The sequence below is a fragment of the Oncorhynchus tshawytscha genome, linkage group LG12, assembly GCF_018296145.1.
Source record: "Oncorhynchus tshawytscha isolate Ot180627B linkage group LG12, Otsh_v2.0, whole genome shotgun sequence".
Taxonomy (NCBI): domain Eukaryota; kingdom Metazoa; phylum Chordata; class Actinopteri; order Salmoniformes; family Salmonidae; genus Oncorhynchus; species Oncorhynchus tshawytscha.
The window spans coordinates 5,333,721-5,361,704 of record NC_056440.1 but is presented as its reverse complement, the minus strand read 5'-3'; the positions used below and the strand labels follow the sequence as shown (position 1 = coordinate 5,361,704).

General features: G+C 46.3%; 1 protein-coding gene across 1 annotated transcript; it reads right to left on the bottom strand.

Annotated features, from left to right (window-relative positions):
• Window positions 1-11: 11 nt before the first annotated feature.
• On the bottom strand, window positions 12-27,983 carry snx18a (sorting nexin 18a). Its single transcript, XM_042331229.1, has 3 exons — window positions 26,615-27,983; window positions 25,666-26,135; window positions 12-1,041 (listed from the first exon to the last, which is right to left on the bottom strand). The coding sequence occupies exons 1-3, from the start codon at window positions 27,652-27,654 to the stop codon at window positions 788-790; spliced, it is 1,764 nt and encodes a 587-aa protein (XP_042187163.1). The 5' UTR covers window positions 27,655-27,983; the 3' UTR covers window positions 12-787.
• Window position 27,984: the final 1 nt, after the last annotated feature.

The following is a 27,984-nucleotide window of genomic DNA, read 5'->3' as shown; positions in this document are numbered from 1 at the left end:
ATATATATATATATATATATTTCTTAAATAACAGCCTCTTTAAAAAGTAACAATCACCATAACAAAAGCCAGACTGTCAGGGAGAATCTAAAATAAAAAAATGATGCATTCAGGAATATTTGTCATGGCATGGGGCCCCCATTAATTTCATTAGAATGTTTGAGTCACTCAGACAGCATAAACCACATGGCAACATGTGTAGAATTACAGGATAGAAGCTTTAAAAAAATTGCAAATGTTCTCTCAGCCACATGGCAAAATGTGTAGAATTACAGGATAGAAGCTTTAAAAAAATTGCAAATGTTCTCTCAGCCACATGGCAAAATGTGTAGAATTATAGGATATAAGCTTTAAAAAACTGCAAATGTTCTCTCATGGCAAAATTTTGTCACGCCCATGGCCACGTCCCTGCCACACCCACCACCCAAGCCCCATTTTGATCCAGGAAAAACAACACTGCATTAAAACCCATTTAAACAAAGCCAGACGTCAACTCACGCCCCTTCAAAACAGTAGCCACCATACATGGAATCAACATCCAGCCTTCAGGGGACTATCCAGGTCGGTCAGTGTTGTCTGTGTCTTCTCACAGTGGATTGTATTGCTGTTTGGCAGTTGAAGGTAATGTCCACCTGGGGCTTCAATGATTGGCCGACTGAGGGAGGTCAAGGGTCATTTCTGGACCAATCGGGGAAGGGGGGTGTCGGATATGAGATCTCGACCAATCAGAATGTGGTCAATAGGATTTAGACCAATCAGGGGTGTCCCTTAGTCTCCCCCCTCTACTCTAAGCGTTGTCATACTTCTGTAGGGCCTCCTCCAGCTTTCCGGTGATCTTCTGGAAGAAGCCAATCTGCTCGGTTAGATACTGCTGCATCTGGGCCTTGAAGTCCCTCACCCGGACCTGATGGAAGTGCTGGATCTCTGCCAGCGTGGCGAAGGAGATGATGTTACAGCGCTCGTTGACGCCGTCCGCCTGGGGAGCGTCCATCTTGCCTTCCTCAACGTGCTTCTGGGACTCCTTCACCTTGGTAAGTGCTCCTGGAGAGAGAGGAGAGGGTCAGTACTCCAGGAGAGAAAGGAGAGGGTCAGTGGTCCAGGAGAGAGAGGAGAGGGTCAGTGGTCCTGGAGAGAGAGGAGAGGGTCAGTGGTCCTGGAGAGAGAGGGTCCAGGAGAGAGGGTCAGTGGTCCAGGAGAGAGAGAGAGGAGGGTCAGTGGTCCAGGAGAGAGAGGAGAGGGTCAGTGGACCTGGAGAGAGAGGAGAGGGTCAGTGGTCCTGGAGAGAGAGGAGAGGGTCAGTGGTCCAGGAGAGAGAGGAGAGGGTCAGTGGTCCTGGAGAGAGAGGAGAGGGTCAGTGGTCCTGGAGAGAGAGGAGAGGGTCAGTGGTCCAGGAGAGAGAGGGTAGGGTTGGTGGTCCCGGAGTGGTCCCAGGAGAGAGGAGAGAGGGTCAGGGTCCAGTGGTCCAGGGTCCAGAGAGAGGGAGAGGGTCAGTGGTCCTGGAGAGAGAGGAGAGGGTCAGTGGTCCAGGAGAGAGAGGAGAGGGTCAGTGGTCCAGGAGAGAGAGGAGAGGGTCAGTGGTCCAGAGAGAGGAGAGGGTCAGTGGTCCTGGAGAGAGAGGAGAGGGTCAGTGGTCCTGGAGAGAGAGGAGAGGGTCAGTGGTCCTGGAGAGAGAGGGGTCAGTGGTCCTGGAGGGTCAGTGGTCCTGGAGAGAGAGGAGAGGGTCAGTGGTCCTGGAGAGAGAGGAGAGGGTCAGTGGTCCTGGAGAGAGAGGGAGAGGGTCAGTGGTCCTGGAGAGAGAGGAGAGATGGTCAGTGGTCCTGGAGAGAGAGGAGAGGGTCAGTGGTCCTGGAGAGAGAGGAGAGGGTCAGTGGTCCTGGAGAGAGAGGAGAGGGTCAGTGGTCCTGGAGAGAGAGGAGAGGGTCAGTGGTCCTGGAGAGAGAGAGGGTCAGTGGTCCTGGAGGGTCAGGGTGGGTCCTGGAGAGAGAGGAGAGGGTCAGTGGTCCTGGAGAGAGGAGAGGGTCAGGGTCCTGGAGAGAGAGGAGAGGGGTGGTCCTGGAGAGAGAGGAGAGGGTCAGTGGTCCAGGAGAGAGTGGTCCTGGAGGAGAGGGTCAGTGGTCCTGGAGAGAGTGGTCCAGGAGGAGAGGGGGTCAGTGGTCCTGGAGAGAGAGGAGAGGGTCAGTGGTCCTGGAGAGAGAGGAGAGGGTCAGTGGTCCTGGAGAGAGGAGAGGGTCAGTGGTCCAGGAGGGAGAGGAGAGGGTCAGTGGTCCAGGAGAGAGAGGAGAGGGTCAGTGGTCCAGGAGAGAGTGGTCCTGGAGAGAGAGGGGTCAGTGGTCCAGGAGAGAGAGGAGAGGGTCAGTGGTCCAGGAGAGAGAGGAGAGGGTCAGTGGTCCTGGAGAGAGAGGAGAGGGTCAGTGGTCCTGGAGAGAGAGGAGAGGGTCAGTGGTCCAGGAGAGAGAGGAAACAACAGAATAGAGGGTTAAGTCTCAATTGACAGCAAGTTCACACATGTGCATCGCGTGGGGAAAATAGTCTGAGTTGCCATTTTTATCGACTTCATTAAAAAGGCATAGTTAACCCAAATTACAACATGACAATGGTTTCCTCACCCTGTACGTTGTCTTTGGACAAGGTGTGACAGAAATACATGCTTTGGTTTAGTTTCCCTAACACTGTGCCAACATGCTAACATCAAATATCATATGTTCGAAACGCCTATAAGAAACTGTGTTGAGCTTCACAATGAATTTGAGATATTTTCCGTTAATTTGGACATGTGAAAAAAAAACCCGCTAATATTGGTCTCATAAATTAAATGATATGTGTGCTACAAATGCTAAAACATTAGCATGTGGAAACAGCGCCAGGGAAACAAAACCATTAGCATGTGGAAACAGTCCAGGGAAACAAAACCATTAGCATGTGGAAACAGCGCCAGGGAAACAAAACCATTAGCATGTGGAAACAGTCCAGGGAAACAAAACCATTAGCATGTGGAAACAGCGCCAGGGAAACAAAACCATTAGCATGTGGAAACAGCGCCAGGGAAACAAAACCATTAGCATGTGGAAACAGCGCCAGGGAAACAAAACCATTAGCATGTGGAAACAGTCCAGGGAAACAAAACCATTAGCATGTGGAAACAGCGCCAGGGAAACAAAACCATTAGCATGTGGAAACAGCGCCAGGGAAACAAAACCATTAGCATGTGGAAACAGCGCCAGGGAAACAAAACCATTAGCATGTGGAAACAGTCCAGGGAAACAGTCCAGGGAAACAGTCCAGGGAAACAGTCCAGGGAAACAGTCCAGGGAAACAGTCCAGGGAAACAGTCCAGGGAAACAGTCCAGGGAAACAGTGCCAGGGAAACAAAACCATTAACATGTGGAAACAGTCCAGGGAAACAGTGCCAGGGAAACAGTGCCAGGGAAACAAAACCATTAACATGTGGAAACAGTCCAGGGAAACAGTCCAGGGAAACAGTGACAGGGAAACAAAACCATTAGCATGTGGAAACAGTCCAGGGAAACAGTCCAGGGAAACAGTCCAGGGAAACAGTGCCAGGGAAACAAAACCATTAGCATGTGGAAACAGTGCCGTCATAACTTGTCCTGCTGACAGGGTAAAGAATCCAACGTGTCATTTTGTAATTTGGGTGAACTCTCCCTTTAGAGGAAGAGGCTGGGTTCTAAAGTCAACATCACAACAACATTACCATTACACAGACATAACATTATATTACATAGCCTAACACATAAAGAGACTTCCATTAAAACCTCTCATAACAGATCATTATAGATCTACAACAGGCTCGATGACACCGAGGGCTCAACCCAAAAATAGTCTCCAGATTCCTGGCATGAACAACCGATTCCCATCGGCCTGAGATCTGACTAGGCCCGAGTCTGTGGGCATTATTATTGGCTATGATAATGGGTCTGAAAGGGGGAAGTAAAAGCTAAAAAATACTCATGTATTACCGCACAGGCCTGGTCTATAGCCATGGAGGGGATTTAAAGCATTACAACGCAGCATGACTTTTCAAACAATGAATACAGTCCGGGGCACTGACAGAGTTCCGGGGCACTGACAGAGTTCCGGGCCACTGACAGAGTTCAGAGTTCCACTGGCAGAGTTCCACTGGCAGAGTTCGAGGGCACTGGCAGAGTTCCGGGGCACTGACAGAGTTCCGGGGCACTGACAGAGTTCCGGGGCACTGACAGAGTTCCGGGGCACTGGCAGAAGCCAACAGAACAAGGGAAGGGGAATTCATTTGTTTGTCTTTTTGTCAATTTAGGATACTCTTAATTTACATTCAAAAGCAATGCTACTTCATTAACCTAAACAAACAATATTGTGAATATTAAGTTATATTCAACAAATATGGCAGGCTAAACAAGACCTTACTGAACCTCCCTTTTAGAAAGGAGGCACAGGTTTTGGTTCTCACCATTACACTACTTCACCCCTTTCGTTGCCAAGTTGTATGCCTAAACAATGTGTGACCCAGCTGACCAGACAGCTGCATCCCACTTAGTTTCTGCTTGACTGAAGCGTGCACAAATAATTAGCACAGAATCAGAAACTCCCTCTCCCTAACCACCATTTACTCGCTCCCTAACCCAACTCTCCCTCCACTCACCCTACTCGCTCTCTCTCCCCATAACCCTACTCTCTCTCCCTAAACCTTCTCTCTCTCTTCCTAACCCTACTCTCTCTCTTCCTAAGCCTACTCTCTCCCCTATTCTCTCTTCCTAACCCTACTCTCTCCCCCTATTCTCTCTTCCTAACCCTACGCTCTATCTCTTCCTAACCCTACGCTCTCTCTTCTCTTCCTAACCCTACGCTCTCTCTCGCTCTCTCTTCCTAACCCTACGCTCTCTCTCTCTTTCCTAACCCTAACCTCTCTCTCTCTCTCTTCCTAACCCTACGCTCTCTCTCTCTCTTCCTAACCCTACGCTCTCTCTCTCTCTTCCTAACCCTACGCTCTCTCTCTCTTCCTCTCTTCCTAACCCTACGCTCTCCCTCTCTTCCTAACCCTACGCTCTCTCTCTCTCTCTTCCTAACCCTACGCTCTCCCTCTCTCTCTTCCTAACCCTACGCTCTCCCTCTCTCTCTTCCTAACCCTACGCTCTCCCTCTCTCTCTTCCTAACCCTACGCTCTCCCTCTCTCTCTTCCTAACCCTACGCTCTCCCTCTCTCTCTTCCTAACCCTACGCTCTCCCTCTCTCTCTTCCTAACCCTACGCTCTCCCTCTCTCTCTTCCTAACCCTACGCTCTCCCTCTCTCTCTTCCTAACCCTACGCTCTCTCTCTCTCTTCCTAACCCTACGCTCTCCCTCTCTCTCTCCCTAACCCTACGCTCTCTCTCTCTCTCTCCCTAACCCTACGCTCTCCCTCTCTCTTCCTAACCCTACGCTCTCCCTCCTCTCTTCCTAACCCTACGCTCTCCCTCTCTCTCTTCCTAACCCTACGCTCTCCCTCTCTTCCTAACCCCTACGCTCTCTCTCTCTCTTCCTAACCCTACGCTCTCTCTCTCTCTCTTCCTAACCCTACGCTCTCTCTCTTCCTAACCCTAACCTCTCTCTCTCTCTCTCTTCCTAACCCTACGCTCTCTCTCTCTCTCTTCCTAACCCTACGCTCTCTCTCTCTCTTTTCTAACCCTACGCTCTCTCCCTCTCTCTTCCTAACCCTACGCTCTCTCCCTCTCTCTTCCTAACCCTACGCTCTCGCTCTCTTCCTAACCCTACGCTCTCTCTCTCTCTCCTAACCCTACGCTCTCTCTCCTCTCTCTTCCTAACCCTACGCTCTCTCTCCTCTCTCTTCCTAACCCTACGCTCTCTCTCCCTTCCTACCCTACGCTCCCTCTCTCTTCCTAACCCTACGCTCTCTCTCCCTAACCCTACGCTCTCTCTCTCCCTAACCCTAACGCTCTCTCTCTTCCTAACCCTACGCTCTCTCTCTCTCGCTCTTCCTAACCCTACGCTCTCTCTCTCGCTCTTCCTAACCCTACGCTCTCTCTCTCTTCCTAACCCTACGCTCTCTCTCTCTCTCTTCCTAACCCTACGCTCTCTCTCTCTCTCTTCCTAACCCTACGCTCTCTCTCTCTCTTCCTAACCCTACGCTCTCTCTCCCGCTCTCTTCCTAACCCTACGCTCTCTCTCCCGCTCTCTTCCTAACCCTACGCTCTCCCTCTCTCTTCCCTAACCCTACGCTCTCTCTCTCTCTTTCCTAACCCTACGCTCTCTCTCTCTCTCTCCTTCCTAACCCTACGCTCTCCCCTCTCTCTTCCTAACCCTACGCTCTCCCTCTCTCTCTTCCTAACCCTACGCTCTCCTCTCTCTCTCTTCCTAACCCTACGCTCTCCCTCTCTCTCTTCCTAACCCTACGCTCTCCCTCTCTCTTTCCTAACCCCACGCTCTCCCTCTCTCTTCCCTAACCCTACGCTCTCTCTCTCTTTCCTAACCCTACGCTCTCTCTCTTCCTAACCCTTACGCTCTCTCTTCCTAACCTTACGCTCTCTCTCTCTTCCTAACCTTACGCTCTCTCTCTCTCTCTTCCTAACCCTACGCTCGCTCTCTCTCTCTCTCTCTCTCCCTCTCTCTCTCTCTCTCTCTTCCTAACCCTACGCTCTCCCTCTCTCTCTTCCTAACCCTACGCTCTCCCTCTCTCTCTTCCTAACCCTACGCTCTCCCTCTCTCTCTTCCTAACCCTACGCTCTCCCTCTCTCTCTTCCTAACCCTACGCTCTCCCTCTCTCTCTTCCTAACCCTACGCTCTCTCTCTCTCTTTCCTAACCCTACGCTCTCTCTCTCTCTTCCTAACCCTACGCTCTCTCTCTCTCTTCCTAACCCTACGCTCTCTCTCTCTTCCTAACCCTACGCTCTCTCTCTCTCTCTCTCTTCCTAACCCTACGCTCTCTCTCTCTTTTCCTAACCCTACGCTCTCTCTCTCTTTCTAACCCTACGCTCTCTCTCTCTCTCTTCCTAACCCTACGCTCTCTCTTCCTAACCCTACGCTCTCTCTCTCTCTTCCTAACCCTACGCTCTCTCTCTCTCTCTTCCTCCTAACCCTACGCTCTCTCTCTCTCTCTCTTCCTAACCCTACGCTCTCTCTCTCTCTCTTCCTAACCCTACGCTCTCTCCTCTCTCTTCCTAACCCTACGCTCTCTCTCTCTTCCTAACCCTACGCTCTCTCTCTCTTCCTAACCCTACGCTCTCTCTCTCTCTCTCTTCCTAACCCTACGCTCTCTCTCTCTCTTCCTAACCCTACGCTCTCTCCCTCTCTCTTCCTAACCCTACGCTCTCTCCCTCTCTCTTCCTAACCCTACGCTCTCGCTCTCTTCTCTAAACCCTACGCTCTCTCTCTCTCTCTTCCTAACCCTACGCTCTCTCTCTCTCTCTTCCTAACCCTACGCTCTCTCTCTCTCTCTTTCCTAACCCTACGCTCTCTCTCTCTCTCTTCCTAACCCTACGCTCTCTCTCTCTCGCTCTTCCTAACCCTACGCTCTCTCTCTCTCTTCCTAACCCTACGCTCTCTCTCTCTCTCTTCCTAACCCTACGCTCTCTCTCTCTCTCTTCCTAACCCTACGCTCTCTCTCTCTCTCTCTTCCTAACCCTACGCTCTCTCTCTCTCTCTTCCTAACCCTACGCTCTCTCTCTCTCTTCCTAACCCTACGCTCTCTCTCTCTCTTCCTAACCCTACGCTCTCTCTCTCTCTCTTCCTAACCCTACGCTCTCTCTCTCTCTCTTCCTAACCCTACGCTCTCTCTCTCTCTCTTCCTAACCCTACGCTCTCTCTCTCTCTCTCTTCCTAACCCTACGCTCTCTCTCTCTCTCTTTCCTAACCCTACGCTCTCTCTCCCGCTCTCTTCCTAACCCTACGCTCTCTCTCCCTCTCTCTTCCTAACCCTACGCTCTCTCTCTCTCTCTTCCTAACCCTACGCTCTCCCTCTCCCTCTCTTTCCTAACCCTACGCTCTCCCTCTCTCTCTTCCTAACCCTACGCTCTCCCTCTCTCTCTTCCTAACCCTACGCTCTCCCTCTCTCTCTTCCTAACCCTACGCTCTCCCTCTCTCTCTTCCTAACCCTACGCTCTCCCTCTCTCTCTCTCCTAACCCTACGCTCTCCCTCTCTCTCTTCCTAACCCTACGCTCTCCCTCTCTCTCTTCCTAACCCTACGCTCTCCCTCTCTCTCTTCCTAACCCTACGCTCTCCCTCTCTCTCTTCCTAACCCTACGCTCTCCCTCTCTCTCTTCCTAACCCTACGCTCTCCCTCTCTCTCTTCCTAACCCTACGCTCTCCCTCTCTCTCTTCCTAACCCTACGCTCTCCCTCTCTCTCTTCCTAACCCTACTCTCTCCTCTCTCTCTTCCTAACCCTACTCTCTCTCTCTCTCTCTCTCTCTCTCTTCCTAACCTTACTCTCTCTCTTCCTAACCCTACTCTAACTCTCTTCCTAACCCTACTCTCTCTTCCTAACCCTACTCTCTCTCTTCCTAACCCTACTCTCTCTCTTCCTAACCCTACTCTCTCTCTCCCTAACCCTACTCTCTCTCTCCTAACCCTACTCACTCTCTCTCCTAACCCTACTCACTCTCTCTTCCAACCCTACTCACTCTCTCTCCAACCCTACTCTACTCTCTCTCCCCTACTCAACCCTCCAACCCTACTCTCTCTCTCATCCCAACCCTACTCTCGCTCTCATCCCAACCCTACTCTCGATCTCATCCTAACCCTACTCTCGATCTCATCCCAACCCTACTCTCGCTCTCATCCCAACCCTACTCTCGATCTCATCCTAACCCTACTCTCGCTCTCATCCTAACCCTACTCTCGCTCTCATCCTAACCCTACTCTCCCCCTCATCCTAACCCTACTCTCGCTCTCATCCTAACCCTACTCTCGCTCTCATCCTAACCCTACTCTCGCTCTCATCCTAACCCTACTCTCGCTCTCATCCTAACCCTACTCTCGCTCTCATCCTAACCCTACTCTCCTCAAATTACCTGGGGTCTGACTCTGGTGTGAAACAAGCAAATGCAACAGGTGTCTGATGTTGGCTTTCGTAGGATGTGTTCAACATGTAGGACTAGTTAGACTGTTTGATTGCGATGCCTCAGATTCATGGAGCAGAGAACCAGGTTTGGTTGGTTCGACCTACTGCTAAAAGCAGTGTTCTACTTCCCTGTTGTGTTCTGTTGGTGGGGCTTGGGAGGAAGCATAGCTTAGTCCTACATTAGCTCATTTCAATAGAGCTGGGAGTATTTTGCCTCCACAAATATGAATGGGATTGTTGACATACAGTGTAATATTCTGGAAACGTGTTTTTTAAAATTAATTTTATTTGAACCTTTATTTAACTAGGCATGTCAGTTAAAAGAACAAATTCTTATTTTCAATGACGGCCCTAGGAACAGTGGGTTTAACTGGTCTAGGAACAGTGGGTTTAACTGGTCTAGGAATCTAGGAACAGTTGGGTTAACTGGTCTAGGAACAGTTGGGTTAACTGGTCTAGGAACAGTTGGGTTAACTGGTCTAGGAACAGTTGGGTTAACTGGTCTAGGAACAGTTGGGTTAACTGGTCTAGGAACAGTTGGGTTAACTGGTCTAGGAACAGTTGGGTTAACTGGTCTAGGAACAGTTGGGTTAACTGGTCTAGGAACAGTTGGGTTAACTGGTCTAGGAACAGTTGGGTTAACTGGTCTAGGAACAGTTGGGTTAACTGGTCTAGGAACAGTGGGTTAACTGGTCTAGGAACAGTGGGTTTAACTGGTCTAGGAACAGTTGGGTTTAACTGGTCTAGGAACAGTTGGGTTTAACTGGTCTAGGAACAGTTGGGTTTAACTGGTCTAGGAACAGTGGGTTAACTGGTCTAGGAACAGTGGGTTTAACTGGTCTAGGAACAGTGGGTTAACTGGTCTAGGAACAGTGGGGTTAACTGGTCTAGGAACAGTGGGGTTAACTGGTCTAGGAACAGTGGGGTTAACTGGTCTAGGAACAGTGGGGTTAACTGGTCTAGGAACAGTGGGGTTAACTGGTCTAGGAACAGTGGGGTTAACTGGTCTAGGAACAGTGGGGTTAACTGGTCTAGGAACAGTGGGGTTAACTGGTCTAGGAACAGTGGGGTTAACTGGTCTAGGAACAGTGGGTTAACTGGTCTAGGAACAGTGGGTTAACTGGTCTAGGAACAGTGGGTTAACTGGTCTAGGAACAGTGGGTTAACTGGTCTAGGAACAGTTGGTTAACTGGTCTAGGAACAGTGGGTTAACTGGTCTAGGAACAGTGGGTTAACTGGTCTAGGAACAGTGGGTTAACTGGTCTAGGAACAGTGGGGTTAACTGGTCTAGGAACAGTGGGGTTAACTGGTCTAGGAACAGTGGGTTAACTGCCTGTTCAGGGGCAGAACAACATATTTTTACCTTGTCAGCTCGGGGATTCAATCTTGCAACCTTACGGTTAACTAGTCCAATGCTCTAACCACCTGATTACATTGCACTCCAGAGGAGACTGCCTGTTACGCAAATGCAGTAGAAGCCAAGGTAAGTTGCTAGCTAGCATTAAACATATCTTATAAAAATCAATCAATCAATCATAATCACTAGTCATAACACATGGTTGATGATATTAGTTTATCTAGCGTGTCCTGCGTTGCATATAATCGATGCAGTGCGCATTCGTGTACTTAACCATAAACACCAATGCCTTTCTTAAAATTAATACACAGAAGTATATATTTTTAAACCTGCATATTTAGCTAAAAGAAATCCAGGTTAGCAGGCAACATTAACCAGGTGAAATTGTGTCACTTCTCTTGAGTTCATTGCACACAGAGTCAGGGTATATGCAGCAGTTTGGGCCGCCTGGCTCGTTGCAAACTAATTTGCCAGAATTTTACGTAATTATGACATAACATTGAAGGTTGTGCAATGTAACAGCAATATTTAGACTTAGGGTTGCCATCCGTTAGATAAAATACCGAACGGTTCCGTATTTCACTGAAAGAATAAACGTCTCGTTTTCGAGATAATAATATCCGGATTCGACCATATTAATGACCTAAGGCTCGTATTTCTGTGTGGTATCATGTTATAACTAAGTCTATGATTTGATAGAGCAGTCTGACTGAGCGATGGTAGGTACCAGCAGGCTTGTAAGCATTCATTCAAACAGCACTTTCGTGTGTTTGCCAGCAGCTGTTTATGACTTCAAGCCTATCAACTCCTGAGATTAGGCTGGTGTAACCGTTGTGAAATGGTTAGCTAATTAGCTAATAGCGTTTCAAAGGTCACTCGCTCTGAGACTTGGAGTGGTTGTTTCCCTTGCTCTGCATGGGTGGCTGTTGTCGTTGTGTTGCTGGTTCGAGCCCAGGTAGGAGCGGCAATACTAAAGTGCCTATAAGAACATCCAATAGTCAAAGGTTAATGAAATACAAATGGTATAGAGAGAAATAGTCCTATAATTCCTATAATAACTACAACCTAAACTTCTTACCTGGGAATGTTGAAGACTCATGTTAAAAGGAACCACCAGCTTTCAAATGTTCTCATGTTCTGAGCAAGGAACTGAAACGTTAGCTTTTTTATATGGCACATATTGCACTTTTACTTTCTTCTCCAACACTTTGTTTTTGCATTATTTAAACCAAATTGAACATGTTTCATTATTTATTTGAGGCTAAATTGATTTTATTGATGTATTATATTAAGTTAAAATAAGTGTTCATTCAGTATTGTTGTAATTGTCATTATTACAAATAAATACATTTGAAAAGAAATCGGACGATTAATCGGTATCCGCTTTTTTTTTGGGGTCCTCCAATAAATCGGTATCGGCGTTGAAAAATCATAATCGGTCGACCTCTAGTACATCAGTCATTTGCAGCAAAGCTGGGACCGAGAGACTAAAAAACAGCTTCCATCTCAAGGCCATCAGACTGTTAAACAGCCACCACTAACATTGAGTGGCTGCTGCCAACATACTGACTCAAATCTCTAGCCACTTTAATAATGGAAAAATTGGATGTAATAAATGTATCTCTAGCCACTTTAAACAATGTCACTTTATATAATGTTTACATACCCTACATTACATCTTATATCTATATACTGTACTCTATACCATCTACTGCATCTTGCCTATGCCGTTCTGTACCATCACTCATCCATATATTTATATGTACATATTCTTATTCATTCCTTTACACTTGTGTGTATAAGGTAATTGTTGTGAAATTGTTAGATGACTTGTTAGATATTACTGCACGGTTGGAACTAGAAGCACAAGCATTTCGCTACACTCGCATTAACATCTGCTAACCCATGTGTTATGTGACCCAATAAAATTTGATTTGAATTGCAGTGCCTTAGACCACTGCACCACTCGGGAGCCCAAAGGATTCCCTCACAGTCGATTCCCTCCTCATTACAGAAGTCATCCTCCCAACTAGGATTTCTGATAAAAACAGGGAATTATGGGAATTTGGGAACGTTTTTGAATATCCGCAACCGACACAGGTCTGTTCTAAATCATTAAAGATAAGGGGGGGGGGGTAACTAGTGAAACCCTAGTCACCCATCACAGAACCCGTGTGACCCCAGTCACGGGACAGCCATCTCAGAACCAGTGAAATCACTCATGAGTTCAGACATGTTGTTGGTCTTTCAGGGGAGGGAGTGAAACTATCCTCACCTTTCAGGCATGCAGCCAACCTTCCTGCATGATTCTGCCCCGGGATTTGGTGTCATTTAGTGAACTCAGTCACCATGAGTAATTGCCTCTGTCAAGATAAAAGAGCTGGGATTGGTCTGTCCCTGACAGGAAGACCTTTCATTGGCCAATCATCAAGAGAACGTAAATACACTGACGTTGCACTCTGTTGTCTGCTCTCTCACATAGACCTCACAGGAAACAGGAAATGTCTGTTTTTGCAATAGAGGACTAATGGTCATTTCTCCATGTGTAAGAAACCTATTTTTATAATGTAACCTTTATTTAACTAGGCAAGTTAGTTTTAAAGAACAAATTCTTATTTACAATGACGGCCTAACCCAGCTAAACCCTAACGACGCTGGGCCAATTGTGCACCAATATGGGACTCCCAATCACGGCCGGTTGTGATACAGCCTGGAATCGAACCAGGGTGTCTGTAGTAGTGCCTTAGACCGCTGCGCCCTAATGATTATACATTGGTTTGGTGTTTGTGTAAAGTTTAACAACCCTGCAGGAAATAGTTACCTTCTCCTAGGAAATACATCTATTCAAGTCCACTCTATTCAGACCTGACACAGATGTTCATTATAATCTATTCTACTCCATAAGAAAACGGGAAATGTCTGTTTTTGCAATAGAAGTGCAATGGTCCCTTAATGCCATGTGCAACAAAAACGAACATCTATCATTTAAAGAGAAACTGACAGCGTTTAAAACTACTTTTGCAGATATGAAACAAAAATCAGTCAAAGATATCGATAGGCTTCAAAACCAACGTTATCAACAGGTTTGGAGAAAAAAAAAAAGGGTTCTATGTGACTCAACGTTCCATGACATAGTAAGGAATTGTTGGCAGAATAGATGCAGTTCAATGCATTATTTAATTTAATAATTCACCAATACATTTCTTGGTAGTCCAACAATAATATTGCTATCAGGTTGTAAATCACAGCTGGTCTGGTACACTGTTTTCTGCCTCCAGCCAATCGGATGCAATGTTTTGGTTTAAATGACTGTAAACTAAGGCTGGGAATGTCAATACAATCTCACTAGCAAAGGGCAGTCATAACGTGGCCAAACACAAAGCCCGCGGGCAAAAAAAAAAAAGGGACACACAAGTGAGATACTTTATGAAATTACAGCCTGATGCGCTTGCGTAGGTGAATTCAACTGACGCAAACGTTCGTGTGTCCCGTTTACAGCGCGGAGCGGAAGGAAAGTGGACAGACACGTGCCACAATCCTAGCTAGGCTACTAAAATGTTGCAGTCTTTTTAATATAAATCCTCAAAAAAACTAAACCATGCAGTGCAAAAAAGGAAAAACACGTTTTAAAAAGATTAAAATGTTTACAAAACAACCTATATTGTTGTTATTTGGAGTTAAATACTTTTGCATTATTATACACATCTGCAAGCAGAGCAGAAAATATAATTTATCTGTTGTTTTAATATGTTAAATGCTATCCTACAGTATATACATAAGTGGACATTATAAAAAGGGCAATTTTTTTTTCTTATAAAAACAATGGCCAGTTTGGGTAGCAGTTGTAAAAAGAATTGTAAAAACAAATAGGCTGTCTGGCCCACGATTTCGTTTTGGATTTTTTTCAAAACCGCACCGTTTGAGTTTGACACCCCATGGCTAGCGTAGCTATTTATTTAGCAAGCTAAAAAAAATTTTTTAAAACTACATTGGTCTAACATTAACTAGCTAGCTAGTTGGGAGGATGTCATATCTTTTAGAGGCTGTAACGTAAACAAAATGTGGAAAAAGTCAAGGGGTCTGAATACTTTCTCAATGCACTGTATATATGGGGCAATTTAGCAATTAGGATTTGTTATCTGTAATGGTTGATCTGTTGGCATATAGATAAATGCAAAAAAAAATGGTGCGGGCCTTGTGTTAGAAACACACAGTGGGGCAAAAAAAGTATTTAGTCAGCAACCAATTGTGCAAGTTCTCCCACTTAAAAAGATGAGGCCTGTAATTTTCATCATAGGTAATCTTCAACGATGACAGACAAAATGAGAAAAAAATATCCAGAAAATCACATTGTATGATTTTTCATGAATTTATTTGCAAATTTTGGTGGAAAATAAGTATTTGGTCACCTGCAAACAAGCAAGATTTCTGGCTCTCAGACCTGTAACTTCTTCTTTAAGAGGCTCCTCTGTCCTCCACTCGTTACCTGTATTAATGGCACCTGTTTGAAATTGTTATCAGTATAAAAGACACCTGTCCACAACCTCAAACAGTCACACTCCAAACTCCACTATGGCCAAGATCAAAGAGCTGTCAAAGGACACCAGAAACAAAATTGTAGACCTGCACCAGGCTGGGAAGACTGAATTTGCAATAGGTAAGCAGCTTGGTTTGAAGAAATCAACTGTGGGAGCAATTATTAGGAAATGGAAGACATACAAGACCACTGATAATCTCCCTCGATCTGGGGCTCCACGCAAGATCTCACCCCGTGGGGTCAAAATTATCACAAGAACGGTGAGCAAAAATCCCAGAACCACACGGGGGGACCTAGTGAATGACCTGCAGAGAGCTGGGACCAAAGTAACAAAGCCTACCATCAGTAACACACTACGCCGCCAGGGACTCAAATCCTGCAGTGCCAGACGTGTCCCCCTGCTTAAGCCAGTACATGTCCAGGCCCGTCTGAAGTTTGCTAGAGAGCATTTGGATGATCCAGAAGAAGATTGGGAGAATGTCATATGATCAGATGAAACCAAAATATAACTTTTTGGTAAAAACTCAACTCGTCGTGTTTGGAGGACAAAGAATGCTGAGTTGCATCCAAAGAACACCATACCTACTGTGAAGCATGGGGGTGGAAACATCATGCTTTGGGGCTGTTTTTCTGCAAAGGGACCAGGACGACTGATCCGTGTAAAGGAAAGAATGAATGGGGCCATGTATCGTGAGATTTTGAGTGAAAACCTCCTTCCATCAGCAAGGGCATTGAAGATTAAACGTGGCTGGGTCTTTCAGCATGACAATGATCCCAAACACACCGCCCGGGCAACGAAGGAGTGGCTTCGTAAGAAGCATTTCAAGGTCCTGGAGTGGCCTAGCCAGTCTCCAGATCTCAACCCCATAGAAAATCTTTGGAGGGAGTTGAAAGTCCGTGTTGCCCAACAAAAGCCCCAAAACATCAATGCTCTAGAGGAGATCTGCATGGAGGAATGGGCCAAAATACCAGCAACAGTGTGTGAAAACCTTGAAGACTTACAGAAAACGTTTGACCCCTGTCATTGCCAACAAAGGGTATATAAAACAAAGTATTGAGAAACTTTTGTTATTGACCAAATACTTATTTTCCACCATAATTTGCAAATAAATGCATTTAAAATCCTACAATGTGATTTTCTGGATTTTGTTCTCATTTTGTCTGTCATAGTTGAAGTGTACCTATGATGACAATTACAGGCCTCATCTTTTTAAGTGGGAGAACTTGCACAATTGGTGGCTGACTAAATACTTTTTTGCCCCAATGTACATATAGTACAGAAAAAGAAAAACATTTGTGAAAAATTTGCTCTAACAGTCCAAAAAATGTAAAATGCCCATCCCTATGTCTGAGTGATGAGCCGTAGGTTTGATGTTGGTTTGAGGTTTGTGTAAAATGTACAAGCTTATGAAAAACAATTTCCTGCTCAGAGGACAATAAATCTATTTTATTCTACAGTATTCTGTCCAGACATACCACAGACAGACTTGTGCATGAAGCGAGGAAAACATGCTGACATTCCCTAAAATAAGCCCCCCTCATCTTGGAAATATCTCTGCTCCACTGCTGAGGTTTAACCCAGATCCACAGAATCTCTAATGCAGAACAGATTAATACAGATACACAGAAAAACGAGAGAGAGAGAGAAGTACAAAACAGAGAGACGGGGAGAGAGAGAGAGGAGAGAACAGAGAGAAAGAGGGAGAGAGAAGCGAGAGAGAGAGAGGAGAGAACAGAGAGAAAGAGGGAGAGAGAAGCGAGAGAGAGAGAGGAGAGAACAGAGAGAAAGAGGGAGAGAGAAGCGAGAGAGCAAGCGAAGGAGAGAACAGAGAGAAAGAGGGAGAGAGAAGCGAGAGAGCAAGCGAAGGAGAGAACAGAGAGAAAGAGGGAGAGAGAAGCGAGAGAGCAAGCGAAGGAGAGAACAGAGAGAAAGAGGGAGAGAGAAGCGAGAGAGCAAGCGAAGGAGAGAACAGAGAGAAAGAGGGAGAGAGAAGTGAGAGAGAGAGAGAGCGCGAGAGAACAGAGAGAAAGAGGGAGAGAGAAGCGAGAGAGCAAGCGAAGGAGAGAACAGAGAGAAAGAGGGAGAGAGAAGTGAGAGAGAGAGAGAGCGCGAGAGAACAGCGAGAGCGAGAGAGAGCAAGAGAAGAGGGAGAGCAAGAGAAGAGGGAGAGCAAGAGAAGAGGGAGAGCGAGAGAGACAGGAAGAGAGAGGCTGCATTTTCTCCTACACTGAGAGAACAATACAGACTTATGAGCAATTTATTTTACAAAATTGAAAACAAAAACATTTTGAAAACAAAACCAGAAAATACAGTATCTTTGTGCCATATTAGTTGCAGAATATATAGCACCTGCCACACCGTAGGGCCAGCCAATGGAATGACCAAACACAGCATTATCATTGCTTCCTGTGTCTTTGTCACCATTTCATTATTGTCCTCGTTCATTTCTTACTGTAGTGTCCTGTTAATTGTTACTACTCAATGACTATTATTATTTTTCCTGTGCTGAACTCTACTCTGCTGACTTGCCTTGTTAAATAAAAGGTTAAATAAATACTACAATAAAACATTTTAAAAATCTGCTCTGCCAAACCCTGCTTTGCCGGGACCGAACCTTGCTCTGCTCTGCCGGATACCGAACCCTGCTCTGCTCTGCCGGATACCGAACCCTGCTCTGCTCTGCCGGATACCGAACCCTGCTCTGCTCTGCCGGATACCGAACCCTGCTCTGCTCTGCCGGATACCCCCTGCTCTGCTCTGCCGGATACCGAACCCTGCTCTGCTCTGCCGGATACCGAACCCTGCTCTGCTCTGCCGGATACCGAACCCTGCTCTGCTCTGCCGGATACCGAACCCTGCTCTGCTCTGCCGGATACCGAACCCTGCTCTGCTCTGCCGGATACTGAACCCTGCTCTGCTCTGCTCTGCCGGGACCAAACCCTGCTCTGCTCTGCCGGATACCGAACCCTGCTCTGCCGAACCCTGCTCTGCTCTACCGGGAGCAAACACTGCCGGATACCGAACCCTGCCCTGCTCTGCCGGATACCGAACCCTGCTCTGCCGGATACCGAACCCTGCTTTGCCGGATACCGAACCCTGCTCTGCCGAATCCTGCTCTGCTCTACCAGGACCGAACCCTGCCGGATACCGAACCCTGCTCTGCTCTGCCGGATACCGAAACCTGCTCTGCTCTACCGGGACCGAAACCTGCTCTGCTCTACCGGGACCGAAACCTGCTCTGCTCTACCGGGACCGAAACCTGCTCTGCTCTACCGGGACCGAACCCTGCTCTGCTCTACCGGGACCGAAACCTGCTCTGCTCTACCGGGACCGAACCTGCTCTGCTCTACCGGGACCGAACCCTGCTCTGCTCTACCGGGACCGGGACCGAACCCTGCTCTGCTCTGCCGGGACCGAACCCTGCTCTGCTCTGCCGGGACCGAACCCTGCTCTGCTCTACCGGGACCGAAACCTGCTCTGCTCTACCGGGACCGAACCCTGCTCTGCCGGGACCGAACCCTGCTCTGCCGAACTGTGATGTCCATACGTGTAAAATATAGACATAATGATTGGTACAGATTTGGTCTGGATCAACCACATGTGGTCTTGTTTTTGGGGCATTAGAATAATAACCCGTGTGCAGAACAATTCCCAAAACATGCTTTTGGAGAACATTAAAATGTTCCTACCTATTGAGACGACATCACCATGAACAGAACGACGTTCAGAATGATGCATTCCTCTACAGTACAGATCAAGGACCCATGATGTCAATGTTACCGTCCTTCTGTTACCAGGTGTTGAACCACTTCACTTACTGTAGTAAAATAACCCAAAAGAGAGTCAAGGTGTCATGTCATACTGACACCCCATTCTTATTGCAGACATCTTTGAATCTTAAAAATGGACGAGATGTGAGTTTTTTGAAAACGTTGTCACATAAATGGTCAAATTTACTGTCATTCTGTTACCAAACTTTGCATCTATCTATCTATACATACACACACACACACACACACACACACACACACACACACACATACATCAGTTGAAGTCGGAAGTTTACATACACTTAGGTTGGAGTCATTAAAACTCATTTTTCAACCACTCCACACATTTCTTGTTAACAAACTATAGTTTTGGCAAGTCGGTTAGGACATCTACTTTGTGCATAACACAAGTAATTATTCCAACAATTGTTTACAGACAGATTATTTCACGTATAATTCACTGTATCACAATTCCAGTTGGTCAGAAGTTTACATGCACTAAGTTGACTGTGCCTTTTAAACAGCTTGGAAAATTCCAGAAAATGTCACGGCTTTAGAAGCTTCTGATAGGCTAATTGACATCATTTGACATCATTTGAGTCAATTGGAGGTGTACCTGTGGATGTATTTCAAGCCCTACCTTCAAACTCAGTGCCTCTTTGCTTGACATCATGGGAAAACCAAAGAAATCAGCCAATATTTTTTTTTGTAGACCTCCACAAGTCCGAGGCTCTGCATCTGTCCTCGTGCTCCTAGACCTTAGTGCTGCTTTTGATACCATCGATCACCAAATTCTTTTGGAGAGATTGGAAACCCAAATTGGTCTACACGGACAAGTTCTGGCCTGGTTTAGATCTTATCTGTCGGAAAGATATCAGTTTGTCTCTGTGAATGGTTTGTCCTCTGACAAATCAACGGTAAATTTCGGTGTTCCTCAAGGTTCCGTTTTGGGACCACTATTGTTTTCACTATATATTTTACCTCTTGGGGATGTTATTCGAAAACATAATGTTAACTTTCACTGCTATGCGGATGACACACAGCTGTACATTTCAATGAAACATGGTGAAGCCCCAAAATTGCCCTTGCTAGAAGCATGTGTTTCAGACATAAGGAAGTGGATGGCTGCAAACCTTCTACTTTTAAACTCGGACAAAACAGAGATGCTTGTTCTAGGTCCCAAGAAACAAAGAGATCTTCTGTTGAATCTGACAATTAATCTTAATGGTTGTACAGTCGTCTCAAATAAAACTGTGAAGGACCTCGGCGTTACTCTGGACCCTGCTCTCTCTTTTGAAGAACATATCAAGACCATTTCAAGGACAGCTTTTTTCCATCTACGTAACATTGTAAAAATCAGAAACTTTCTGTCCAAAAATGATGCAGAAAAATTAATCCATGCTTTTGTCACTTCTAGGTTAGACTACTGCAATGCTCTACTTTCCGGCTACCCGGATAAAGCACTAAATAAACTTCAGTTGGTGCTAAATACGGCTGCTAGAATCCTGACTAGAACCAAAAATTTTGATCATATTACTCCAGTGCTAGCCTCTCTACACTGGCTTCCTATCAAAGCAAGGGTTGATTTCAAGGTTTTACTGCTAACCTACAAAGCATTACATGGGCTTGCTCCTACCTATCTCTCTGATTTGGTCCTGCCGTACATACCTACACGTCCGCTACGGTCACAAGACGCAGGCCTCCTAATTGTCCCTAGAATTTCTAAGCAAACAGCTGGAGGCAGGGCTTTCTCCTATAGAGCTCAATTTTTATGGAACGGTCTGCCTACCCATGTCAGAGACGCAGACTCGGTCTCAACCTTTAAGTCTTTACTGAAGACTCATCTCTTCAGTGGGTCATATGATTGAGTGTAGTCTGGCCCAGGAGTGGGAAGGTGAATGGAAAGGCTCTGGAGCAACGAACCGCCCTTGCTGTCTCTGCCTGGCCGGTTCCCCTCTTTCCACTGGGATTCTCTGCCTCTAACCCTATTACAGGGGCTGAGTCACTGGCTTACTGGGGCTCTCTCATGCCGTCCCTGGAAGGGGTGCGTCACCTGAGTGGGTTGATTCACTGATGTGGTCATCCTGTCTGGGTTGGCGCCCCCCCTTGGGTTGTGCCATGGCGGAGATCTTTGTGGGCTATACTCAGCCTTGTCTCAGGATGGTAAGTTGGTGGTTGAAGATATCCCTCTAGTGGTGTGGGGGCTGTGCTTTGGCAAAGTGGGTGGGGTTATATCCTTCCTGTTTGGCCCTGTCCAGGGGTGTCCTCGGATGGGGCCACAGTGTATCCTGACCCCTCCTGTCTCAGCCTCCAGTATTTATGCTGCAGGAGTTAATGTGTCGGGGTGCTAGGGTCAGTTTGTTATATCTGGAGTACCTCTCCTGTCCTATTCGGTGTCCTGTGTGAATCTAAGTGTGCGTTTTCTAATTCTCTCCTTCTCTCTTTCTTTCTCTCTCTCGGAGGACCTGAGCCCTAGGACCATGCCCCAGGACTACCTGTCATGATGACTCCTTGCTGTCCCCAGTCCACCTGGCCGTGCTGCTGCTCCAGTTTCAACTGTTCTGCCTTATTATTATTCGACCATGCTGGTCATTTATGAACATTTGAACATCTTGGCCATGTTCTGTTATAATCTCCACCCGGCACAGCCAGAAGAGGACTGGCCACCCCACATAGCCTGGTTCCTCTCTAGGTTTCTTCCTAGGTTTTGGCCTTTCTAGGGAGTTTTTCCTAGCCACCATGCTTCTACACCTGCATTGCTTGCTGTTTGGGGTTTTAGGCTGGGTTTCTGTACAGCACTTTGAGATATCAGCTGATGTACGAAGGGCTATATAAATACATTTGATTTGATTTTGTTAATCCTTGGAAGCAATTTCCAAATGCCTGAAGGTACCACGTTCATCAGTACAAACAATAGTACGCAAGTATAAACACCATGGGACCACCCAGCCGTCATACGGTTCAGGAAGGAGACGCGTTCTGTGTCCTAGAGATGAACGTGCTCTGGTGCGAAGAGTGCAAATCAATCCCAGAACATCAGCAAAGGACCTTGTGAAGATGTTGGAGGAAACAGGTACAAAACAATCTATATCCACAGTAAAACGAGTCCTATATCGACATAACCTGAAATGCCTCTCAGCAAGGAAGAAGCCACTGCTCCAAAACCACCATAAAAAAGCCAGACTAAGGTTTGCAACTGCACATGGGGACAAAGATCATTCTTTTTTGAGAAATGTCCTCTGGTCTTATGAAACAAAAATATAACTGTTTGGCCATAATGACCATCGTTATGTTTGGAGGAAAAAAGGGGAGGCTTGTAAGCCGAAGAACACCATCCCAACCGTGAAGCACGGGGGTGGCAGCATCATCTTGTGGGGGTGCTTTGCTGCAGGAGGGACTGGTGCACTTCACAAAATAGATGGCTACATGAGGCAGGAAAATAATGTTGCTTTAATATATCCACATCTCAAGACATCAGTCAGGAAGTTAAAGCTTGGTCGCAAAAGGGTCTTCCAAATGGACAATGACCCCAAGCATACTCCAAAGTTGTGGCAAAATGGCTTCAGGACAACAAAGTCAAGGTATTGGAGTGGCCATCACCTGACCTCACTCCTATAGAACATTTGTGGGAAGAACTGAAAAAGCTTGTGCGAGCAAGAAGGCCAAGAAACCTGACTCAGTTACACCAGCTGTCAGGAGGAATGGGCCAAAATTGACCTAACTTATTGTGGGAAGCTTCCCGAACATTTGACCCTGTCACGATCGTCGTATAGAGTAGACCAAAGTGGTGTGAATGCATACTTTAATGACGAAAAACACAAAGTTCATTAAACAAACAAAACAAACTAACAAAACGACCGTGACCGCTATCGAAACTCTGTGCAAACATATAACATAGACAATAACCCACCAACCACAACACAAAACAGGCTACCTAAATATGGTTCCCAATCAGAGACAATGACAAACACCTGCTACTGATTGAGAACCATATCAGGCCAAAACACATAGAAACAGACTAACTAGACATGCAACATAGAATGCCCACTCATATCACACCCTGACCAAACAAAACATAGAAACAAACAACGCAAATAATGGTCAGAGTGTGACAGACCCAAGTTAAACAATGTAAAGGCAATGCTACCAAATACTATTTGAGTGTATGTAAACTTCTGATCTACTGGGAATGTGATAAAAGAAATAAAAGCTGAAATAAATATTTCTCCTATTATTCTGACATTTCACATTCTTAAAATAAAGTGGTGATCTATCTGACCTAAGACAGGGAATTTTTTACTAGGATTAAATAAGGTCAGAGGTGAACACAGATCTTATACGTTTAGTTCTATGTAATAATCATCAGCTAACGTCACTTTTTGTGAAATGATGAAGCATTTATGGAATTCAAAAACGCATAAAGCACATAAAAGCTTCATAATTAATAAAACAAAAAGTTATGTAAAATGACTGCTGTGATTTCCTGAGCCTGTGTTAACCTCAGACTTTATTTTCCACGTTTATCCCAAACCCCTATTCTTTCACCACAGGAATGGCTGAACGAACCAGAGGTAACTCATTGCCTGGATGTAGGACTACAAGCTGGCGAGATCTATGGAATGTATTTTTTGAATCAAAAACAAATCACAGCACATATCGATGGGCTTTTATACTTCCTGCTTTTATACTTCCTGCTTTTATACTTCCTGCTTTGCTCCTCGCAATGGCCACCATTCCACCCATTATGTCAAATCATAAATGTTATTTGTCACATACACATGGTTAGCAGATGTTAATGCGAGTGTAGCGAAATGCTTGTTGCTTCTAGTTCCGACAACGCAGTCGTAACCAACGAGTAATCTAACCTAACAATTCCAAAACTACTGTCTTATACACACAAGTGTAAAGGGATAAAGAATATGTACATAAAGATATATGAATGAGTGATGGTACAGAGCAGCATAGGCAAGATGCAGTAGATGGTATAGAGTACAGTATATACATATGAGATGAGTATGTAAACAAAGTGGCATAGTTTAAAGTGGCTAGTGATACATGTATCACATAAAGATGCAGTAGATGATATAGAGTACAGTATCATCATTGACTTGAATGGGGACACCCATTCTCTTCCTTCTATTTCTACTGCAGCAAATGCAGGCTGAGCAAAGGAGAAAATGTGTCTTAAATTATTATTATTTAAAAAAAAATAAAAACATGTTTTGCTATTCAAATGGTTACCACGGTGGCCGTGTTAATTTGGCTGGTCAATCAACCTTTCATCCAAAGTTCCATGACCATCACAGCCCTAGATACTACCGTAGGTCACAGGTGATAGACTGACTGGCTTTCCTGGCAAAACCCCTGTGGCAATTTCTGTTGTTTCCAGGCTTTATACATGGGTCATGCACCACAATGACTGCACACACACACACACACACAACCAGACGTGAAAACACAACGCATCAGCTAAACCACAGGCTGCCTCCCATATGACTCAGCAGTCAAATGAAACCTGTGTATGCGTGTGTGTGTGTGTGTGTGTGTGTATGTGTGTAAGGTAGGACGTGTGGTGTGAGTCAATACCCTCAACATAAACATTTCCCCATCACTCATGCAAAGCTGAAGTCCCCTCCTCTCAGTGATAATGGTGACGACTGCTGCAGAGCTGACGATACGGAGACTACAGCCACCATGACAGGTGGAGAAAAAGAAAAAGCCTAGGGAGGGAGGTTCCTTATCAGAAACAAAACATGAAGGCTCTGATCGAGCCCATGTATGTTGTTGTTGCTGTCTGACAGCCCATGAGGTTGCAACAAAGTCATGTGATCCCTGATGAACCAATCCATGACGAACCAATGTTTACACTTAGCTACACCCATTCAAATGTTAATCGCACACAGATTTACAATCAGCTGATTAGTGGAGTTACTAGGCCTGAGTCTAGTAGTATGAGGAGGACATTGCCTATTCTGTACGTGGATGACGTCAGGGTAGTATGAGGAGGACATTGCCTATTCTGTACGTGGATGACGTCAGGGTAGATTGAGGGCATGACCTATTCTGTACGTGGATGATGTCAGGGTAGTATGAGGAGGACATTGCCTATTCTGTACCGTGGATGATGTCAGGGTAGTATGAGGAGGACATTGCCTATTCTGTACGTGGATGACGTCAGGGTAGTATGAGGAGGACATTGCCTATTCTGTACGTGGATGACGTCAGGGTAGATTGAGGGCATGACCTATTCTGTACGTGGATGATGTCAGGGTAGTATGAGGACATTACCTTTCTGTACGTGGATGATGTCAGGGTAGTATGGTTTCTGTACGTGGATGATGTCAGGGTAGTATGAGGACATTACCTTTCTGTACCGTGGATGATGTCAGGGTAGTATGAGGACATGACCTATTCTGTACGTGGATGATGTCAGGGTAGTATGGTTTCTGTACCGTGGATGATGTCAGGGTTAGTATGAGGACATTACCTTTCTGGACGTGGATGATGTCAGGGTAGTATGGTTTCTGTACGTGGATGACGTCAGGGTAGTATGGTTTCTGTACCGTGGATGATGTCAGGGTTAGTATGAGGACATTACCTTTCTGTACGTGGATGATGTCAGGGTAGTATGAGGACATTACCTTTCTGTACGTGGATGATGTCAGGGTAGTATGAGGACATTACCTATTCTGTACCGTGGATGATGTCAGGGTTAGTATGAGGACATTACCTTTCTGTACGTGGATGATGTCAGGGTTAGTATGAGGACATTACCTTTCTGTACGTGGATGATGTCAGGGTTAGTATGAGGACATTACCTTTCTGTACGTGGATGATGTCAGGGTAGTATGAGGACATTACCTTTCTGTACGTGGATGATGTCAGGGTTAGTATGAGGACATTACCTATTCTGTACCGTGGATGATGTCAGGGTTAGTATGAGGACATTACCTTTCTGTACGTGGATGATGTCAGGGTAGTTGGCCAGATGTCCCTGGTACAGCTGTAACAAATCCATTAAAGGATCCACATCTTGTCTTGGCTGCTCTGCAAAGTAGTCTCCGATAGCATCGTATGCCTCTCCTGTATACGCTATGGCCTGGTTCAACCCTACTGAATACGCCTGCTGGTCCAGCTCAAACGCCTGTCCCAGGACTTTAAACGCCTGGCCCACTTTCTGGTACTCCTTCTTAAACCCCGTGATCTGTTTCCGGGCAAACTCGTTGGTGGTGGCGTTGACTTGGACCACGCTGTCGTCCATTTTCTTGGTGAAAGCTTTGAAGCCGTCGATCTTGGACTCGACCTCGACCAGGTCCAGGGGGGGTCCGGAGGGCGTGGAGATAGTGAGGAAGAAGTTAGCCCCCACCATCTCGTCCTTCTCCGCCTTCCTCTTCCCCTGCTTCCATGACTTCTCGTCTGTGCTGTGGAAAATAATTAAACCTTGGGTTTTCACAAAGCGTTTTAATTTTGTTTTACAGAGCCAGTGAAGAACACGGTTGGCGTGGGCCAGATTCGTACCCATACCAACACAGGCCTAGCCTACATGTGTGATCTGAATGGCAAGCAGTTACCACCAGACCATCCCTAGGCCACTACTGGCTAGAGCTTTTCAATGACCCAAAATACGCTTTACGCTAGCCTGAGTGCCAGTCTGTTTGTGCTATTATGACAACTCCATTGCTGTCATCATCACGCCAAACACACCAATTCTATGAGGAGTTGGCAAGAGAGCAACAACAAAAAACAGACTGGCACTCAGGCTAGCTTTACAGAGCAAAGAAACACAGAGAGGAGAGAGAGAGATGGGGAGAGGAGAGAGGGGAGGAGAGAGAGAGATGGGGAGAGGAGAGAGAGAGAGAGATGGGGAGAGAGAGAGAGATGGGGAGAGAGAGAAGCCTACCTGTTGCAGGTGAGGAAGTGCTGAAAGACATCACACTTGGACAGGACCGGGTGGCTGGTCATGTGACTCATCCACCATATCAACCCTTTCCTCCTTTTAGAGATGAAGTCCTCCTCAAACCGCCCCGTGGCCTGTTTCTCTGGGATGTGAGGCACCGAGATGACAGGGAACTTCTCCACCAGCCTGGCGTAGAGCCAGTCAAAGTGTTTATATCTCCTGTTGACCTGGGTCTGTGTGTGGGTGGGCGTCAGCTTGTAGGCAATGTAACTCTTCATCCCTTTGAACTTGGTCTGCTTGGTGGGGTCGTCTATGGTACAGGCGAAGGGGTATGGGTTTTCCTGCCATTCTGGACCGTATTGTCCCGTTACAACACAGATCTTATCCCCATCTTTCACAAACCCAGCTGCCTCACCTAACACGAACGCTTCCCCTCCTGATTTCACAAATGTTGAAAACCTATTGAGGTTTCTACTGACCGTAGCAGAGCTCTTGGCTTGTTGAACGTTGCTACCTTTAGACATTGATGTTGACAATCTGTATGTAGACGGTCCATTGCCATCAAAGTCCCTTTGGTAATTAACCCCAACAACCCCGGGTTCATCCGCCACTGTCGAGCTGTCATCCCAGTCATCATCCCAGTCTTCGTCGCTGCCCTGGCTGGCTTGATAAATGGGTTGCTGCTGTGCTGGGGCAGGCGGTGACAACGCTGTAAGCCCGGGCGATGTTACTGATGTTTTGGACAAGTTGTCCGTATGATTCTGGATGTTATAAGAGGAGGCATCCCCGAAACCTCCGGTTGGAATATTGGCGTATCGGGATCCAGATGTGCTGTTGTTGTTAAACGTGGACGCGGTGTCGTTCTTCAGGATCTCAACGTAGGACGCGGGGAAGAGACCTCTCTCGCCTTTGCTGTTGGATCCTTCTAGCCAGCCTTCAATGTCCTGTTCGCTGTACAGAGTCACTATTTCATTTTCTTTCACTGATATCTCCCCGGGGTTTTCGGAATTGAAGTCGTATAAAGCCCTCGCCTTGAGCGCCATAGTTCAACAACAACTGGAGCGCCTAACGCGCAACAAAATAACCAGCTAGAGCTACACAACAAACTCTCCCCCGGCGGACAAGCCTATCCAAACTACAAGAAGTCTGTGTATGAAGGTTGAGAAGGCACACTGCTTTGGGGAAAAACTCCCACCGAAATGTCCCTTCTTCAAGCGACTTACGTATTACAATCCAATTTTATTTTGTTACCGTTAAAATGTGCAATAAAATCCTGTTCTTTCGTCCAGGTTTACCCCGTTAGATGTGTAGCCTAGTTACTGTGTCTCTCTCTCTCCTCGCAGACTCCCTTCTCCGCGCAACAACCACACATA

Excerpts from the sequence above, each read along its gene's own strand:
- snx18a (XM_042331229.1), bottom strand. The coding sequence starts at position 27,654 with ATGGCGCTCAAGGCGAGGGCTTTATACGACTTCAATTCCGAAAACCCC. Across the intron at positions 26,136-26,614 it reads CACTTCCTCACCTGCAACAG|CACAGACGAGAAGTCATGGA; the intron begins GTAGGCTTCTCT and ends TATTTTCCACAG. Across the intron at positions 1,042-25,665 it reads CATCATCCACGTACAGAAAG|GAGCACTTACCAAGGTGAAG; the intron begins GTAATGTCCTCA and ends CTCTCTCTCCAG.